Below are 21,086 nucleotides of genomic sequence, written 5' to 3' on the forward strand. Positions count from 1 at the left end.
TTTACATTCTCCTCTGGGCAAGGTTCATAGTTGGATAGTCACCTAGAAAGATGGATGGATTATCTTTGCAGATATTTTAAAGACTATTACTTTTTAAAGTAACAGGAATTTTTAATAAAATTTTAATTTTTACATGGGAATTTATGTTTCATATTTCAAAGCCTGTGGAACTGTGAAGAATTCATATGGCCCTAGGGCCAGGTTTTAACAGCACCCCTGAATTGACCATAAATGTCTATGATTTCCCAACTCTCATAGCAGAGGGTCCATGAGTCCAGTGCTAATATTTGGCATTCTGGATCTGGCTCAAGGACAATACATTGATTTTTGGTTGGTGGTAGTACTTAGTGGCAAGAATGGAGCAGTCTGGGCCTCAGGGAAGAGCCAAATTAGAAAGTCAGGCAGACCTTCTAGGGAGGCTCTATGAATGTGAGGTAATGGTAGATAAATTGTGGAGACAAGTTATTGGCAAATGTTAAAGAAGAGGGAAAGCTGTAGAGGTAAGATTTCTTTAGCTAGCTCTTAACAACATAGTGGTTTTTTGTGTGGTGGCTGTCCTTGAATATCTATGTAGATAGGCAGTAAGTCAGTGTCGTTTTATACCATTATAAATGTATTCTAGAGTACTACTTGTATCCTTTTTGGAAGTAGGTAGGTCCCCAAGCATTATTACAAATAAGTAACGATGCAGCATCTAGATTTTAGATGCACATAATATAAGATTTTTAGTGTTTTCAGTGTTTGGTTATAGGAGAAGGGGACGGAAGGTGTTATTTCAGGGTGGTCTTAATGGAGCAAGTGTGTAGATTGATATCTAAGATTACCCGTTTTAGATGTAATTAGTTTAATATGAAATGAGGAAATGCATCTATAAAATAAAGTTTCTTACATTCTGTGTGGTTAAGTGCTTTCTTGTAATCTTTTATTACATTCCATTTAGGTGAGAATGGCTGAAGAGCATTCTGAATTTGTGGTTGGTTTTATTTCTGGCTCCCGAGTAAGCATGAAACCAGAATTTCTTCACTTGACTCCAGGAGTTCAGTTAGAAGCAGGAGGTAAGTCTATTCATTGGTAATGGTTTTTCCAAAATGCTTCTTTACCCAAGTCAGCAAGGACAAAATAAAACCTAGATATGCAAAATAGCTTGCAGTCTAATTTTAGGATGAAAATCTAGAAAGCTACTTTTTGTTGAAAAATGCCCAGAAACTGATAATTTTAATTGTTCCCAACTGATGTTCCAAATATGCTGCCAAAAAAGGTGTTCTGTGCTCAAGGAGGAATGCTCTAGGTTAAACAAAATCAGACATTTGTTTAGGACTTTGCAGAGCCTTTGATGTGCTAATGTTTATTGTGGTTCTTCAGTGTGGAGATACCTGGTTCTGTCATGTCATCCAAACTTACCTGAACACGTTAACACTTTTAGCAGTCTGAGAAATGCAGTTGCAGTGGCTAAAAGAAAAAGAGCAAACTTTCTCAATGATAGTCTCTAGTCAGTGAAGGAGTAATCTAGGTTATTAAATGTCCTTTTGGGGGTTCAAAGTTGTTTTGTTTTTTTACTTTTAAAAAAGTAATATAGTAATTGAAATATAGTTGATTTACAATGTGTTCATTTCTGCTGTGCAGAAAAGTGATTAAGTTATACGTATATATACATTTTTAAGTATTCTTTTCCATTATGGTTTATCACAGAATACTAAATATAGTTCCCTGTGATATACAGTAGGCCCTTGTTGTTTATCCACTCTATATATAATAGATTGCATCTGCTAAGCCCAAACTCCCACTCCATCCCTTTCCCACCCCACCTCCCACTTGGCAACCACAAGTCTGTTCTCTGTGTCAGTGAGTCTGTTTCTGTTTCGTGGATATGTTCATTTGTGTCATATTTTAGATTCCACGTATAAGTGGTATCACAGGGTATTTGTCGTTCTCTTTCTGACTTACTACACATAGTATGATAATGCCTAGGCCTATCCATGGTGCTGCAGATGGCATTTTGTTCTTTCTTATGGCTGAGTAGTATTCGTGTGTGTGTGTGTGTGTGTGTGTGTGTGTGTGTATGACTTCTTTATCCATTCATCTGTTGATGGCCATTAAGGTTGTTTCCATGTCTTGGCTATTGTGAACAGTGCCTCTATGAACACAGGGGTGCATGTATCTTTTTGAATTATAGCTTTGTCCAGATAGGAGTGGGATTGCTGGATCATATGGCAACTCTATTTTTAGTTTTCTGAGGAACCTCCTTACTGTTCTCCATAATGGCTGCCCCAATGTACATTCCCATCAACAGTGTAGTTAGGTTCCCTTTTGTCCACACCCTCTCCAGCATTGTTATTTATAGACTTCTTAATGATGGCTATTCTGACATGTGTGAGGTGGTACCTCATTGTAGGTTTGATTTGCATTTCTCTAATAATTAGTGATATTGAACGTCTTTTTATGTGCCTGTTGGCCATATGTATGTCTTCTTTGGAGAAAGGTCTATTTAGGTCTCCTGACCATTTTTTTAAAATTAATTAATTTATTTATTTATGGCTGTGTTGGGTCTTCGTTTCTGCGTGAGGGCCTTCTCCAGCCGTGGCAAGTGGGGGCCACTCTTCATCGCGGTGTGCAGGCCTCTCACTATCGCAGCCTCTCATTGCGGAGCACAGGTTCCAGAAGTGCAGGCTCAGTAATTGTGGCTCACTGGCCCAGTTGCTCCGTGGCATGTGGGATCTTCCCAGACCAGGGCTCAAACCTGTGTCCCCTGCATTGGCAGGCAGATTCTCAACCACTGCCCCACCAGGGAAGCCCCCTCCTGCCCATTTTTTGATTGGGTTGGGTTTTTTTATTGTTGTTGAGTTGCATGAGCTGTTTGTATATTTTCTGAAATCAAGCCCTTATCAGTCACATTGTTTGCAAATATTTTCTCCCATTCTGTAGTTTGTCTTTTCGTTTTGTTTATGGTCTCCTTTGCTGTGCAAAAGCTTGTAAGTTTGATTAGGTCCCATTTGTTTATTTTTGCTTTTATTCTATTGCCTTGGGACTGACCTAAGAAAACATTAGTATGGTTTATGTCAGAGAATGTTTTGCCTATGTTCTCTTCTAGGAGTTTTATGGTGTCATGTCATATATTTAAGTCTTTAAGCCATATTGAGTTTATTTTTGTGCATGGTGTGAGGGTATGTTCTAACTTCATTGATTTACATATGGCTGTCCAGCATTCTCAACACCACTTGCTGCAGAGATTGTCTTTTCTCCATTGTATATTCTCGTCTTCTTTGTCAAGATTGACCATAGGTATGTAGGTTTATTTCTGGGCTCTCTATTTCTGTTCCATTGATACATGTCTGTTTTCATGCCAGTTCCACACTGTTTTGATTACTGTAGCTTTGTAGTATTGTCCGAAGTCTGGGAGGTTTATGCCTCCTGCTTTGTTCTTTTTTCTCAGGATTGCTTTGGCAATTCTGGGTCTTTTTTGGTTCCATATAAGTTTTAGGATTACTTGTTCTAGTTCTGTGAAAAATGTCATGGGTAATTTGATAGGGATCACATTAAATCTGTAGATTGCTTTGGGTAGTGTGTCCATTTTAATGATATTCTTCTAATCCAAGAGCCTGGGATATCTTTCCATTTCTTTAAATCATCTTCAATTTCCTTTATTAATTTTTATAGTTCTCAGCATATAAATCTTTCACCTCCTTGGTCAGCTTTATTCCTAAGGTTTTCTTTTTTTGTATGATTTTAAAAGGTATTGTTTTTTTACATTCCCTTTCTGATATTGTGTTGTTAGTGTAAAGAAATGCAACCCATTTCTGTATGTTAATCTTGTATCCTGCTACCTTGCTGAATTTATCAGTTCTTTAGGGTTTTCTATATATAGTCTCATGTCATCTGCATAGAATGACAGTTTTACGTCTTCCCTTACAATTTGGATACCTTTTGTTTCTTTTTCTTGTCTGAATTCCAATACTATGTTGAATAGAAGTCATGAGAGTAGGCAACCTTGTTCCAGATTTTAGCAGGAAGGATTTCAGCTTTTCACTGTTGAGTATTATATTGGCTGTGGGTTTGTCATAAATAGCTTTTATTATGTTATGTTACCCACCTTGGTAAGAGTTTTTATCATGAATGGATGTTGAATTTTATCAAATGCTTTTTCTGTGTCTATTTAGATGATCATGTGATTTTTGTCTTTTCTTTGTTAGTGTGATGTGTCACATTAATTGATTTGCATTTGTTGAACCATACTTGTGATCCTGGGGTGAATCCAACTTGGTTGTGGTGCATGATCTTTTTTATGTGTTGTTGGATTTGGGTGGCTAATATTTTGCTAATATTTTATTTGGTTTTGCTAGTAGTTTTTTGCATCTGTATTCATCAAAGATATTGGCCTGTAATTTTTTTTTTTGGTGGTATATTTGTCTCATTTTGGTATCAGGGTGATGGTGGCTTCATAGAATGTCTTTGAGAGTGTTCCCTCCTTTTCAATCTTTTGGAAGATTTTGAGAAGGATTGGTATAAGTTCTTCTTTATGTGTTTGATAGAATTTGCCTGTGAAGCCACCTGGTCCTGAACTTTTGTTTGTAAGGAGTTTTTTGTTTTTGTTTTTTTTATAGATTCTATTTCACTTCTAGTGATTGGTCTGTTCAGATTATTTATTTCTTCTTGATTCAGTTTTGGTGGGCTGTATGTTTCTAGAAAAACTTGTCCATTTCTTCTAGGTTGGCAAATTTGTTGGCATGTACTTGTTCATAATATTCTCTTACAGTGTTTTGTATTTCTGCAGTATTGTTTATTTCTCCTTTTTTCTTATTTTGTTTATTTAGGTTCTCTCTCTTTTCTTCTTGATGAGCCTGGCCAAAGGTTTGTCAATTTTGTTTACACTGTCAAAGAACAAGCTCTTAGTTTTATTGATTTTATCTAGTTTTTTTAATCTTTATTTTACATTTTTTTGTCTCTGATGTTTATTATTTCCTTCCTTTTGCTGACTTTAGATTGTTTGTTCTTTTTCTAATTCTTTTAGGTGGTAGATTAGGTTGCTTGAGATTTTTCTAGTTTTTTGAGAAAGGCTTGTATCGCTATGAAGTTCCCTCTAACAACTGCTTTTGTGGCATCCCACAGATAATGTACAGTTGTGTTTTCATTGTCATCTGTCTCAAGATATTTTTTAAATTTCCTCTTTGATTTCATCATTGACCCATTGGTTTTTTAGTAGCATGTTGTTTAGACTCCATGTAATTGTTTTCTTTTTCTATGGTTGATTTCTAGTTTCATGCTGTTGTGGTCAGGAAAGATGCCTGAAATAATTTCTATCCTCTTAAATTTGTTGAGGCTTGCTTTGTGCTCTAGTATGTGGTCAATCCTAGAGAATGTTCCATGTGCACTTGAAAAGAATGTGTATTCTGGGTTTTTTAGATGTAAGGTTCTAAGAATATCAATTAAGTCTAACTGTTCTGTTGTATCATTTAGGATCTCTGATGCCTTATTGATTTTCTGTCTAGGAAGATATGTCCATTGATGTGAGTGGGGTGTTAAGGTCTCCTACTATTATGGTATTCCAGTCAGTTTCTCCCTTTATGTATGTTAATATTTGTTTTATGTATTTAGGCACTCCTATATTAGGTACATATATGTTGACGAGAGTAATATCCTCTTCTTGTATTGATCCTTTTATCATTATATAGTGTCCTTCTTTATCTTTTTTTATGGCCTTTGTTTTAAAGTCTGTTTTGTCTGATACAAGTATTGCGACCCCTGCTTATCATTTCCGTTTGCATGAAATCTTTTTCCACCCCCTCACTTTCAATCTGTGTGTCCTTTGCCCTAAAGTGGGTCTCTTATAGGCAGCATATTGTAGGCTTTTGTTTTTTTATCCAGTCTGCCACTCTGTGTCTTTTGAATGGGGCATTTAGTCCATTGATGTTTAAGGTAATTCTTGATAGATGTGTATTTATTGCCATTTTAAATCTTTTTTTCCAGTTAATTCTGTATTTCCTCTTCTTCCCCTTTTCTTTTTGTTTTTCCTTTTGTGGTTTGATTTCCTTTTATTTTATGCTTGTGTTCTCTTCTTTTTGGTTTTTGTGAATCTATTGTGTTTTTGACTTGTGGTTACCCTGCTTTTCAAGTATGTTAACCCCTTCATATAGCTACGTGCTTTAGACTGGTAGTCATATAGGCTCAAATACATTCTAAAAAAAGACGAATCTACATTTTCTTAACTCTCCTCCTCAACATTTTATGATTTTGATGTCCTCTTTTACATCCTCATGTTTATCCTTTTGCTGTTCACTGTGGTCATCATCACTTTCACACACAAAAAATTTATTTTTTTCCTTTTTAATCTATATAGTGGCTTATGTAAGTGATTTTACTTTTTGGTTGTAATTTTCTCTTTGGTATAGCTTCTTGTTTTTCTATTTAGAGCAGAAGACCTTTCAATATTTCTTTTATGATAGGGTTAGTATTGCTGTATTTTTAGTTTTTGCTTGTCTAGGAAATTCTCTCTCTCCTTCTATTCTAAATGATTGGGTGAATATATTTTGCCACTCCCTTCTGGCCTGCAACATTTCTGTAGAGAAATCAGCTGATAGCCTTATGGGGGTTTCCTTGTAATGAATTGTTTTTCTCTTGCTGCCTTTAGAATCCTCTCTTTAACTTTTGCCATTTTAATTATAATATGTCTTGGTGTAGGTCTGTTTGTTTGGGTTCATCTTGTTGGAACCCTCTGTGCTTCCTGTACCTGGATGTGTTTCCTTCTTTAGGTTTGGGAAGTTTTCAGACATAATTTCTTCAAATACATTTTTGATCCCTTTTCCTGCCAGTGAGGAGGCTCCCTGGGGTACGGGAGTCTTTCCTCCTTCACAGCTCCCTCCCGGGGGTACAGGTCCTGTCCAGATTCCTTTCTATTTTTTTTTTTCTTTTGTCCTACCTGTTTATGTGGAGATTCTTTTTGTCCTTTCAGAAGTCTGAGGTCTTCTGCCAGCATTCAGTAGGATTCTGTGAGAACTGTTCCACATATAGATGTATTTTTTTGATGTATTTGTGAGAGGAGGTGAGCTTCTCGTTCTTCTTCTCTGCCATCTTGATTGCTCTGCTTTGGTTTTTTTTTTTTTTTTTTGTAAATTTATTTATTTTTGGCTGTGTTCGGTCTTCGTTTCTGTGCGAGGGCTTTCTCCAGTTGTGGCAAGCGGGGGCTGCTCTTCATCGTGGTGCACGGGCCCACTATCATGGCCTCTCGTTGCGGAGCACAGGCTCCAGACGCACAGGCTCAGTAGTTGTGGCTCACGGGCCCAGTCGCTCTGCGGCATGTGGGATCCTCCCAGACCAGGGCTCGAACCCGTGTCCCCTGCATCAGCAGGCAGACTCTCAACCACTACGCCACCAGGTAAAGCCCTCTGTTTTGGTTTTGAATGGGGAAAAAATGGTGACCTGGAAACATTTTTTTCTGAATTGGTTGGTTATTGTACAATAAATCTTGCTTAAGATTTCTTAAGCAAGAAAGCATATCACAGGAATGGGAGTTTATTCTATCCCTCTTTCCACCTCTTTCCTTAAGTTTGGAACTGTGAACATCTGGGTCTCAGCAAAACAACGCTGCTTCATAGAGTATGGAGAATGTGCTGCTGTGGTACGTTTCCATGTCTAGAGTTACCTTTTTACAACTCCATAGTGTATCCTAGTTACACTTGGGCTGGAATATGTTTAATCATTCCCCTGTTGCATTTGGACTTTTTACAAACTAAACATCCTTGTATATATTTTTGCATGTATAGAGTTTTGGAATACTCTCCCACTAGGCTACAAACTCCTTGAGGATGAGAGCTTTTTCTGAAGAATGCATATCCTCTAGCACAGTACCCCTGTGCACCATAAAGGTTCTGTAAATACTTACACAGATGTTGAAGGGATGGATAATATGCTGTATAGGAGCAGATGTAAGAGTTGGTGTTTCTGTGAGTGGAATGATAACACTGAGAACATAATGACTGAGACTATAGATTTGGTAAACCTTGTTTTTCTTAAAACCCTGAAATACTAGAACTGTTGGATACCTGTCAACCTTGAAGAAGCTAGTTATTTTATATAAATAATATAACCACACTTATAAAGAAAGATACTACCTTTTTGGGGTTTTGATTTTTAAACAAAAAACATTATAGAAGGTTAACCAAAGAAAAGTAGATGTTCCCCTGGGGTTAGGGAGGACTGGGGGTCTCTGTTCCATTTCTCAAGTTTCACATTACAGGTTTTATATACTACAGAGTAGGCCTCAGCAGAATGACTTGCCTATCTAAGGCTTTATGATAGTTGCCTTAGTATTCTACAATTTTTAAACTCTACATTTGTGCTAAACATTATCTGAATCAGGTAGATTTGTATTCCTAGCCCTTCCAGTATCTTTGGACAAGTCACTTCCCTTCCTTAGGTCTCGTTTTCTTGATCTGTAAACTGTGGGTAGTAACACTGTTGAACCTCACAGGGTTGCTGAGAGGCTTAATGAGATAATGTATGTAAAGCAGCTTAGCACAATGTCTTGGGACAGAGTGAGTACTCTTTGCTTGGCAACTGTTAATGTTCATTGGAAGCCTCCACAATCTTTGACTAGATAAGTACAGTTAGAATCTAGGCTTTTAGGGATTTTTAAAGCATCTTGGATTTGAAAGATAATAATAAGCCATTTATAGGAGGCTTCTGGAACAGCAGAATTTAAAAAGAAGGAAAAAGTGGGGTTCTGGTTCAAGATGGCAAGATCCTGAACTGACCTCCTCCCACAGACAAACTGAGTCTATAGCTGTGTGTGGAACAATTTCCTTGGAAAGGCTGGCTGAGCACGGACTACACATCAGGCAAACGAGAAGAAAACCACATTGAAGTGGGTAGGAGAGGCTGGGATGCAACCTCACTGCTAACCCCACCCCTGGTATGAAGACCCAGAATCAGGGTGGAACTCAAAACCCAGAGCTTCTCCCTGAGGAGTGAAGGGTTTGAACTATACATCGGGCATCATAACTTTTAAGACCTGTACCTGAAAGATGACCCCCCCCAAAACATCTAGCTTTGAAAATCAATGGGGCTTATGTCCACAAGACCCACAAGACAGTAGTGATCTGAGTGAAATGGCTCTTTTAAAAGGCTTGCAAGCTCAGACTCACCTGCCCCAGGGCCCAGCTCAGAGGGAGCCTGTGCTCAGACTTTAATATTAGCAAATGAGCCTTTTTTTACTTAACGAGTTGGCCTGAGGGGTAGGCATATACTGTAACACACATCTCCAAGAGCTTGCTGGAACACCCTCCAGGGACAGAGACTGGGGGGCACGATCTTCACACGCTCCCTCTGCTTTGGCTGGCAGCAGCATCTCTCTTTTTAACTTCTTCCCACAGGTGCCATCTTTACACTCCCCCTCAGCTTTGCTGCAGCCATTGGGCACATCTTCGCACTTTCCCTTTCCTCATCTCCTGGAAGGGAGCTTTTACACGGGGCTGGTGCCCAGGGAACACCCCTTGATTGCCTGGCCCTAAAGGCCAGGGGGAGCTTATGTTGCTGTGTCCAGTGGGACTAACAAGTGAAGAGACAGTTTCTGGCAGGCTACATACCCCAGGGCACTGCACAGACAGCACACTGCAACACACCCCATCTTTCTGTGAAAGAGGCCTGTTTGCTTGTCCAGGAGCTTTGGCCTGAGGCTTCTCTTTTGGCAACCACCTGGGGCCTACAGAGATGTTTTCAGGGAACATAAGCTGATAGACACCATCTTTGCACTCTCCTTCTGCCTCACTACAGCTGTTATCTATCTCCCAGAAAAGAATTTAGATACTCATCTGCGGGCAGCAGAACTTACGCTTGCAGTCCCACAGGACTGTATGTATTTGTATACTTCAAAAGCTGTTGCCAGGGTTGGAGGCAAGATGGTGGAGTAGAAAGACTTGAGCTTACCTCCTCTCACAAAAACACCAAAATCACAACTAACTGCTGAACAACCCTCCTCTCACAAAAACACCAAAACCACAACTAACTGCTGAACAACCCCTGGCAAAAAAAGACTTGAACCTACCAAAAAAGATGTTCTACACCCAAAGATAAAGAAGCCAAAACAAGACAGCAGGAGGGGCACTTTTACCATATAATCAAATCCCTTACCTGCCGGGTGGGTGACCCACGAACTGGAAAATAATTATATCACAGAGGTTCTCCCACAGGAGTGAGAGTTCTGAGCCCCACATCAGGCTCCCCAGCCTGGGGGGTCTAGCATCAGGAGAAGGAGCCCCCAGAGCATTTGGCTTTGAAGGCCAGTGGGGCTTGCGTGCAGCAGCTCCACAGGACTGGGGGAAACAGAGACTCCACTCTTGGAGGGCACACACAGGGTTTCACATGCACTTGGACCCAGAGGAAAGCAGTGACCCCATAGAAGCCTGGGCCAGACCTACCTGCAGATCTTGGAGGGTCTCCTGGGGAGGTGAGGGTTGGCTGTGGCTCCCTGTAGGGCAGGTACACTGGTGGCAGAGGCCCCAGAAGATACTCATCAGCATGAGCTTTCCCTGAGGTCACCATTTTGGTGAGGCCTGGCCTGGGACACCTCAGGCCAGACAACAAACAGGGTGGAGACATAATTCTACCCAAAGCCCTGACCCCACAGCTGCCTGTAAATATAGCCCTTGAGATGGCCCTGCCCACCAGAGACAAGACCCAGCTCTATCCACCAGAGAGCAGGCACCAGTCCCTCCCATGAGGAAACCTGCACTAGCCCCTGGACCAACCTCACCCACCATGGGGAAGACACCAGAAGCAAAAACTACAATCCTGCAGCATGAGGAATGGAGACCACAAACAGAAAATTAGACAAAATGAGATGGCAGAGATGAAGGAACAAGATAAAACCCCAGAAGAACAACTAAGTGAAGCGGAGATTGGCAATCTACCTGAAAAAGAATTCAAAGTAATGATAGTAAAGATGATCCAAGATCTTGGAGAAAGAATGGAGGCACAGACTGATATAAGAAATGTTTAAGAAAGAGCTAAGGGACTTCCCTGGTGGTCCAGTGGTTAAGATTCCATGCTTCCACTGCAGGGAGCATGGGTTTGATCCCTGGTTGGGAAACTAAGATCCTCACATGCTGCACAGTGCAGCTAAAAAAACCCCTAGAAGCTTCGGAGAACAAACAGATGAACAATACAATAGCTGAAATGAAGAATACACTAGAAGGAATCAATAGCAGAATAAATAGGGCAGTAGGACAAATAAGCGAGCTGGAAAACAGACTGATGGAAATCATTATTGCAGAACTGAATAAAGAAAGAAAAATGATAGCACTATTTACAATAGCCAAGACATGGAAGCAACCTAAATGTCCATCAACAGAGGAGTGGATAAAGAAGATGTGGTACATATATACAATGGAATATTACTCAGCCATAAAAAGGAATGAAATTGGGTCATTTGTCTCTACAAATGTGAATGGACCTAGAGTGTCATACAGAGTGAAGTAAATCAGAAAGAGAAAAACAAATATCAACACGTATATGTGGAATCTAGAAAAATGGTATCCATGACCTCGCTTACAGAGCAGAAATAGAGACACAGACGCAGAGAACAAATGTATGGATACCAAGGAGGAAAGCAGTGGGGTGTGAGGAATTGGGATCAACACATATACACTATTGATACTATGTATAAAATAGACAACTAAAGGGAATGTACTGTATAGCACAGGGAACTCAACTTAATGCACTGTGGTGTCCTAAATGGGAAGGAAATCCAAAAGAGAGGTGATATATGCATATGTATGGCTGATTCATTTTGCTGTGCAGTAGAAGCTAACAGAACAGTGTAAAGCAACTATACTCCAATAAAAATTAATAAAAAACAAAAAAAGAAAAATGAAATGAGGACAGAGACCTCTGGGACAACATTAAATGCACCAACATTCACATTATAGGGGTCCCAGAAGGAGAAGAGAGAGAGAAAGGGCCTTAGAAAATATTTTAAGAGATAATGGCCAAAAACTTTCCTAACATGGGAAAGGAGACACTCACACAAGTCCAGGAAGCACAGAGTCCCATATAGGATAAACCCAAGGAGGAACACACTGAGACACATATTAATCAAATCAACAAAGATTAAAGACAAAGAGATAATATTAAAAACAACAAATAACATACAAGGGAATCCCCACAAGGTTATCAGCTGATTTTTCAGCAGAAATTCTGCAGGCCAGAAGGGAGTGGCATGATATATTTAAAGTGATAAAAGAGAAAAACCTGCAGCCAAGAATACTCTACCCAGCAAGGCTCTTGTTCAGATTTGACAGAGAAATCAAAAGCTTTACAGACAAGCAAAAGCTAAGAGTGTTCAGCACCATCAAAACAGCTTTACAACAATGCTAAAGGAACTTCTCTAGATGGAAAAGAAAAGGCCACAACTAGAAATAAGAAAAATTACGAATGGGAAAGCTCACCAGTAGAGGTAAACATAAAGGTAGGAAATCATCCACACACAAATTTGATATCAAAATCAGCAATTGTGAGAGGAGGAGAGTACAAGTGCAGGACACTGGAAATGCATTTGAAATTAAGAGACCAACAACTTAAAACAATCTTGCATATGTATAGACGGCTATATAAAAACCTCATGGTAATGGCAAACCAAAAATCTACAATAGTAAACACACAAAACCGAAAAGGAATCCAAACACAACACTAAAGATAGTCATCAAATCACAAGAGAACAAAAGAGGAAGGGAAGAAAAAGACACATAAAAACAAATCCAGAACAATTAACAAAATGGCAATATGAACATACATATCAGTAATTACCTTAAATGTAAATGGATTAAATGCTCCAACCAAAAGACAGACTGGTTGAATGCATACAAAAACAAGACTTGTATATACGCTGTCTACAAGAGACCCACTTTATTTTTTTATTTTTGTGTGCATGTGTGTGTATTGATAATTTATTCTTTTTTATTGCCAAGTGGTATTCCATGGTATGTATGTACCATCATTTGTTTAGAACATCTTACTTGTTTTCAGTTTTTTGCTATTACATGTAAAGTTGCTATGAATAACTGTGCACAGGTTTTTGTGGGGAATAAATTTTCATTTCTGTGTCATAGATGCCCAGGAGTATACTGAGTTGTATGGCAAATGTATATTTGGTTTTTAAAGAAACAGCTAGGGCTTCCCTGGTGGTGCAGTGGTTGAGAGTCCACCTACTGATGAGGGGACATGGGTTCGCGTCCCAGTCCGGGAAGATCCCACATGCCGCGGAGCAGCTAGGCCCGTGAGCCATGGCCGCTGAGCCTGCACATCCGGACCCTGTGCTCTGCAACAGGAGAGGCCACAACAGTGAGAGGCCTGCGTACCACAAAAAAAAAAAAAAAGAAAGAAAGAAAAAAGCTAAATTCTTTTACAAAGTGGCTGTATCATTTTATATTCCCACCAGCAATGTATGAGTGATTCAGTTTTTCCACAATCTCACCAACACCTGGTATTTTTTTTTAACATCTTTATTCAACATCTGGTATTGTTGCTATATTTTTCATTTTAGTTGTTCTAGTAGGTAGGTAGTGATATTTCTTCATGGTCTGCATTTTCCTAATGGTTAGTGATGCCAAACATCTTTTCATGTGCTTATTTGCCATTCGTATATTTACTTTGGTGAGTTGTATGCTCAAATGTTTTTTAATTGAGTTTTTTTTTTTTTTTTTTTACTGGGGTATAGTTGTTTTACAGTGTTGTGTTAGTTTCTACTCTACAGCAAAGTGAAGTAGAGTTCCCTGTGCTATACAGCAGGTTCTCATTAGTTATCTATTTTATACATATTAGTGTATACATTGAAGAGACCCACTTTAAATATAGGGACACATACAGACTGAAAGTGAGGAGATGGAAGAAGGTATTCCATGCAAATAGAAATCAAAAGAAGACTGGAGTAGCAATACTCATATTAGACAAAATAGACTTTAAAGACTGTTGTAAGAGACAAAGAAGGACACTACATAATGATCAAGGGATCAATCCAAGAAGATAGAACAATTGTAAATAAATATGCACCCAACATAAAGGCACCTCAATATATAAGGTTTCATCCATAAAAGAAATTGATAGTAACACAGTAATAGTGGGAGACTTTAACACCCCACCTACATCAATGGACAGATCCTCCAGACAGAAAATCAATAAGGAAACACAGGCTTTAAATGACATATTAGACCAGATGGATTTAATTGATATTTATAGAACATTCCATCTGAAAGCAGCAGAATACACATTCTTCTCAAGTTCACAAGGAACATTCTCCAGGATAGATCACATCCTGGACCACAAAGCAAGCCTCAGTAAGTTTAAGAAAAGTGAAATCATATCAAGCATCTTCTCTGACCACAATGTTATGAGATTAGAAATCAACTACAAGGAAAAAAAAACTAAAAAACACAAGACATGTGGAGGTTAAACATTATGTTACTGAACAACCAATGGATCACTGAAGAAATCAAAAGAGGAAATCAAACAATAGCTAGAGACAAATGAAAATGAAAACACAACGATCCAAAACCTATGGGGTGCAGCAAAAGCAGTTCAAAGAGGGAAGTTTACAGCAATACAATCTTACCTCAGGAAACAGAAATCTCAAACAACCTAACTTGATACCTAAAGCAACTAGAGAAAGAAGAACAAACAAAACCCCAAGTTAGTAGAAGGAAAGAAATCATAAAGATCAGAGCAGAAATAAATGAAATAGAGATGAAGAAAGCAATAGAAAAGATCAATGAAACTAAAAGATGGTTCTTTGAAAAGATAAACAAAATTGATAAACCTTTAGCCAGACTCATCAGGGAATAAAAGGGAGGTCTCAGATCAATAAAATTAGACATGAAAAAGGAGAAGTTACAAAGGACACCACAGAAATACGAAGGATCATAAGAGACTACTACAGGCAACTATATGGCAATAAAATGGACAATCTAGAAGAAATGGACAAATTCTTAGAAAAGTACAAGCACCCAAGAGTGAACTAGGAAGAAATAGAAAATATGAACATACCAATCACAGGTACTGAAATTGAAACTGAGTAAAAAACTTCCACCAAACAAAAGTCCATGATCAGATGGCTTCACAGCAGAATTCTATCAAATTTAGAGAAGAGTTATCACCTGCCCTTCTTCAACTCTTCCAAAACATTACAGAGGAAGGAACACTCCCAAGCTCATTCTATGAGGCCACCATCACCCTGATACCAAAATCAGACAAAGATACCACACAAAAAAGAAAATTATTATAAGCCAATATCGCTGATGAACATAGATGCAAACATCCTCAACAAAATACTAGCAAACCAAATCCAACAATACATTAAAAGGATCGTACACCATGATCAAGTGGGATTTATCCCATTGGATGCAAGGATTTTTCAGTATCCACAAATCAATCAGTGTGATACACCACATCAACAAATTGAAGAATAAAAACCATATCATCTCAATAGATGCAGAAAAAAACTTTTGACAAAATTCAACACCCATTTATGATGAAGACTCTCTGGAACCTGGGCATAGAGGGAATCTACCTCAACATAATAGAGGCCATATATGACAAACCCACAGTGATGAAAAGCTGAAAGCATTTCCTCTAAGATCAGGAACAAGACAAGGGTTTCTGCTCTCACCACTGTTATTCAACATAGTTTTGGAAGTCCTAGCCATGGCAATCAGAGAATGAATCTAGGAGCTGACTGAGACCCTCCCCTTTGGGACACTGATAGGTCTTGGCATACCCTCGAGTACTCAGAGCTATTACAAATATAATAGGCTGCTTTGACGATCAAAAGATTTGAGAAACAACCAGGAGCTAGGGTAGGGCTGAATGACAGGTTTCATCTCATACATGAGGCTACTCCTTTAAGACCAGCTGAGATAGTTGTTTCATCTAATGCATAGAAACCAACCCAGAGTCAAGCAAAATGAAGAAACAGAGGCATATGTTCCAAACGAAAGAACAAGATAAAAGCCTGAGGAAAAGACCTTAATGAAATGGAGATAAATAATTTACCCAATAAAGAGCTCAAAGTAATGGTCATAAAGATGCTCCCGAACTCAACTTCGACAGAGATGGAAAATATATGTATTAAATAGTCACAGAGCTGAGGAATACAATAACATAACTGAAAAATACACTAGAGGGCTTCAGACTAGATGAAGCAAAGAAAGGAACTTGAAGAGAAGGCAGTGGGACTTACCCAATCAGGACAGCAAAACCAAAAAAGAATGAAAAAAGTGAAGATAGCTTAATGGACTTATTGGACACATCTAGTAGACTGACATTCTCATTATAGGAGTCCCAAAAAAAGGGAGAGAAAGGAATATAAAACTTGATGAAATAATGGGTGAAAACTTCCCTACCCTAGGGAAGGAAACAGACATCCAGATGCAGAAAGCCCAGAGTGTTCCAAATGAGATGAACCCAAAGAGACCCTCATCAAGACACATTATAATTAAAACACCAAAAGCTAAATACAAGGAGAGAATCTTAAAAGCAGCAAAAGAAAAACAACTTGTTATGTACAAGGGAACCTCCATGAGACTATCAGCAGATTTTTCAGCAGAAACTTTCCAGGCCAGAAAGTAGTGGCGTGATAATATACAGTGCTGAAAGGGAAAAAAAAACTTGCAACAAAGAACTCTACCCAGCAGAGTTATTCAGAATTGAAGGAGAGAATTTTCCAGATTAGCAAATATAAAGGAGTTAATCATCATTAAACCAGCCTTACAAGAAATGTTAAAGGACTTCTTTAAGCTGAAAAGAAACTGTGCTAATTAGTAACAAGAAAACATAGGAAACAATAAACTTCACTGAAAAAGGTAGTGGATCAACCACTTAAAAGGTTAAGAGACAAAAGTAGTAAAAATAATTATAACTATAATAATTAGTTAAAGGACATACAAGATAAAAAGATGTAAAATGTGACATCAAAAATATAAAACCTTGTGGAGGGAGTTAATATGTAGAGCTTTAGAATGCAATCAAACTTAAGTTGTTATCAACTTAGACTGTTATGGATACAAGTTGTCATATGTAAGCCACATGGTAACCACAAAGCACAATCCTGTAGTAGACACACAGAAGATGAAGAGAAAGGAATCTAAGCATACCACTAAAGAAAGTTATCATAGCACAATGGAAGAAAACAGAAGGAGGAAGAGAGACTCAATAGATGCAGGAAAAGCATTTGACAAAATTCAACATCCATTTATGATAAAGACTCTTAACAAAGTGGCTTTAGAGAGAACTTACCTCAGCCTAATCAGGACCACAGCTAACATCATACTGAAAAAGCTGAAAGCTTTTCCTCTGAGATCAGAAACAAAACAACAATGCCCACTTTTGCCACTTTAATTCAGGTTAGTAGTTGGAGAGCCTAGCCAGAGCAGTTAGTCAGAAAAAGAAACAAAAAACATCCAGATTGGAAAGGAAGTAGCAAAACTGTCACTATTTGTAGATGACATCATATATAGGAAACCCTGCAGACTCAAAAAAACTGTTAGAACTAATACACAAATTCAGTTAAGTTACAGGACACAAAGTCAAAAATCTGTTGCATTTTTATACACCAGCAAACAATCAGAAAGAGAAATTAAGAAAAAATCCCATTTACAATTGCAACAAAAAGAACAAAATACCTACAAATAAATTTAACCAAGGAGCTGAAAAACATGTACACTAAAAACTATAAGACAAAGACATTTATGAACAAAATTGAAGACAAAGATAAATGGAAAGATATTTCATGCTCATATACTGGAAGAATTAATACTGTAATGATGTCCAAATTACCCAAAGCAATGTACAGATTCAGTGCAATCCCTATTAACATTCCAATGGCACTTTTCACAGAAATAGAACAAAAAATCCTAAAATTTCTTTGGAATCACAAAAGACGCCAAATAGCCAAAGCAGTCTGGAGAAAGAACAACAAAACTGGAGGCATCACACTTCCTGATTTCAAATTATATTACAAAACTATAGTAGTCAAAACAGTATGGTATTTGCATAAAAACAGACACATAGATCAATGGAACAGAATAGAGAGCTCCAAAATTAACCCACACATATATGGTCAGTTACTTTTTGACAAAAGAGCCAAGAATATACAATGGGGATAGGACAGTCTCTTCAATAAAATGGTGTTGGGAAAACTGGTTAGCCACATGCAAAAGAATGAAACTGGACCACTATCTTACACCATACACAAAAATTAATCCAAAATAGATTAAAGATGTGAATGTAAGATCTGAAACCATAAAATTACTAGAATAAAACATAGGTGGTAATCTGCTTGACATAGGTCTGGGCAATGATTTTTTAAAATCTGATTCCAAAACAACGAAAGCAAAAATAAACAAGTGGGACTTCATCAAACTAAAAAGCTTCCACACAGCAAAGGAAATCAACAAAATATAAAGGCAACTTACTGAATGAAAGAAGATATTTGCAAATCATGTCTGATAAGGGGTTAGTATACAAATATAAAGAACTCATATAGCTCAATAACAATGACAACAAAAAATCACATTAAAAAATTGGCAAAGGATCTGAATAGACATTTTTCCAAAGAATATGTGCAAATGGCCAACAAGCACATGAAAAGATGCTCAACATTGCTAATCATCAGGGAAATGCAAAACAAAACCACAATGAGATACCACCTCACAGCTGTTAGAATGGCTATTATCAAAGCTTTTCCTGTATGATCAAACAAAACAAGGATCCCCGCTATCAAAAGACAAGAAATAGCAAGTGTTGGCAAGGATGTGGAGAAAAGGGAACCCTTGTGCACTGTTGGTGAGAATGTAAATTGCTGCAGCTCCTATGGAAAATAGTATAAAGTTTCCTCAAAAAATTAAAAATAGAACTGCCATGTGATCCAGTAATTTCACTTCTGGGTATTTATCCAAAGAAAACAACACTAAGTTGAAGATACATCTGCACCCCCATGTTCGTTGCAGCATTATTTACAATAGCCAAGATATGGAAACGACCTAAGTGCCCACTGATGGATGAGTGGATAGAGAAGATGTTGTGTGTATATACAATGGAATATTACTCAGCTATTTAAAAAAAAATGAAACCTTATCCTTTGTGACAGTATGGATGGATGCCCTTGAGGGTATTACACTAAGTGAAATAAGTCAGAGAAAGACAAATGCTATATGATCGCACATATGTGTAACCTAAAATCAACAGATTGGATGTTCCCAGAGTTGTGGGGTAGGGGTGGATGGAATGGGTAAAGGGAGTCACAGGGTACAAACTTCCAGTTATAGAGTAAGTCCACGAGGATGTAATGTACAGTATGCCAACTTTGTTAATAAAACTATATAGCATATTTGAAAATTGCTGAAAGAGTAGATCTTAAAAGTTCTCATCACAAGAAAAAAAAGTTTTGTGACTGTAAGGTGACAGATGTTAACTAGACTTATTGTGATGATCAGTTTATAATGTATCCAAATCATGATGTACACCTGAAACTAATGTTACATGTCAATTACACCTCAATAAAAATTTTTTTAAAAAAAGAACAAAAAAGCCAGAATTAAGAATTAGGGTTTGGGGGCTTCCCTGGTGGTGCAGTGGTTGAGAGTCCGCCTGCTGATGCAGGGGACACGGGTTCGTGCCCCGGTCTGGGAAGATCGCACATGCCGCGGAGCGGCTGGGCCTGTGAGCCAAGGCTGCTGAGCCTGCGTGTCCGGAGCCTGTGCTCCGCAACGGGAGAGGCCACGACAGTGAGAGGCCCCCGTACCGCAAAAAAAAAAAAAAAAACAGAATTAGGTTTTGTACGTAATCTAAGCACTTGGCGGGGCTGAGGGGAAAGGCTGGCTCACACATGTGGTCAGGTTAGATGCCTTGCGAGGACTTTTCCAACAGCATGTCACAGTGCTTCTACGATGTATATTACAATTGTCTTCAATTGTGAGGCAATTTTTATTGTATTTTATTTGCTACTGAACCTTTTTTGGCAACATAGGAAATTTATTCCTTTGTTTTTTGATGCTGTTAAAGTATAAATGCTCTAGAATTAGACATTGAAAAGGAATTGGTTAGTATCTGTCCCCACTGTGGAGGTCTCTGGCCAATCCAAGGAGTCCCTTCACCTGCTTTTATTCACTTGCTCTGTAGAAGGGGTGTGGTGAACAAGAGCATATTTTTATTTAAAGCGGGTTAGATACTTTTCAGGAAAGTCATGACAGGTTTTCTGATTTCCTGTATTAATTAAACAAACTTTTGTGGTTTTGTAGGTGATAATCTCGGCCAGCAGTACAACAGCCCACAAGAAGTGATTGGCAAACGAGGTTCTGATATCATCATTGTGGGCCGGGGCATAACAACATCAGCTAATCGTCTGGACGCAGCTGAGATGTACAGAAAAGCTGCTTGGGAAGCTTATTTGAGTAGACTTGCTGTTTGAGTGTCTTGGATACATTTTTGTGAAGGCCTTGAAGATACATGGTCTCCTGAGATGCCACTGGCTTGAAGTAATAAACAGCCTTTAATACTGCTTGGATTCTTCCACGGGTCCTGTGTGGAATGACTTCTGGAGTTACCACGGCACACAGGAAATATTCAGTGACTATAATCACTGCACTGTCACTATAATCAGTTCATTTTCAAGCTTTTATTGAGACTGATGTTGGTTGGGCAATCACAGCCCTGTCCTGTTAGAATCCGCCACATTTGAGGAAGTCCCCCATCTCTAGATCAGACTTTTTGATTCTTTGAATTGCCATGAGACAGAAATTTTGGGTCATGAAGAGGCTAAGACCAGTACAGCATTTCTTGTGTCCTTTATTCAGCGTCTAATGTGGTACCCTAATAATATTTAAATATTAGCTGTTCTCCTCCTCTTCTGCTTAAAAGTAATAGTCCAGGTGTCCACATGGTGCTGGCTCCCAGCACTGCCGTTGCTCACTCACCGGAGGGGGCGCGGTGGGAAACAGGAGATGACTGTAGTTGAGCCCCTGAAGCCAGTATCAGGCTTTCATTTCAACATGGAGAGGGCTTCTGACTCAGTTCTTCCCCAGGGCAGCAGTTTAAACCTGTGCTGAACCCCA

At 38.6% G+C, this 21,086-nt stretch overlaps 1 protein-coding gene across 1 annotated transcript in view; it reads left to right on the forward strand.

The window, feature by feature from the left end:
* Positions 1 to 21,086, forward strand: part of UMPS (uridine monophosphate synthetase) — a 47,626-nt gene extending 26,540 nt beyond the window's left edge. Inside the window, exons 5-6 of the mRNA XM_060010795.1 lie at positions 941 to 1,055; positions 20,274 to 21,086. Coding sequence (XP_059866778.1) covers positions 941 to 1,055; positions 20,274 to 20,443 — 285 coding nt within the window. The 3' untranslated portion in view covers positions 20,444 to 21,086. The remainder of the gene's footprint in view (positions 1 to 940; positions 1,056 to 20,273) is intronic.

This window comes from Delphinus delphis, chromosome 4 (assembly GCF_949987515.2).
Source record: "Delphinus delphis chromosome 4, mDelDel1.2, whole genome shotgun sequence".
Taxonomy (NCBI): Eukaryota; Metazoa; Chordata; class Mammalia; order Artiodactyla; family Delphinidae; genus Delphinus; species Delphinus delphis.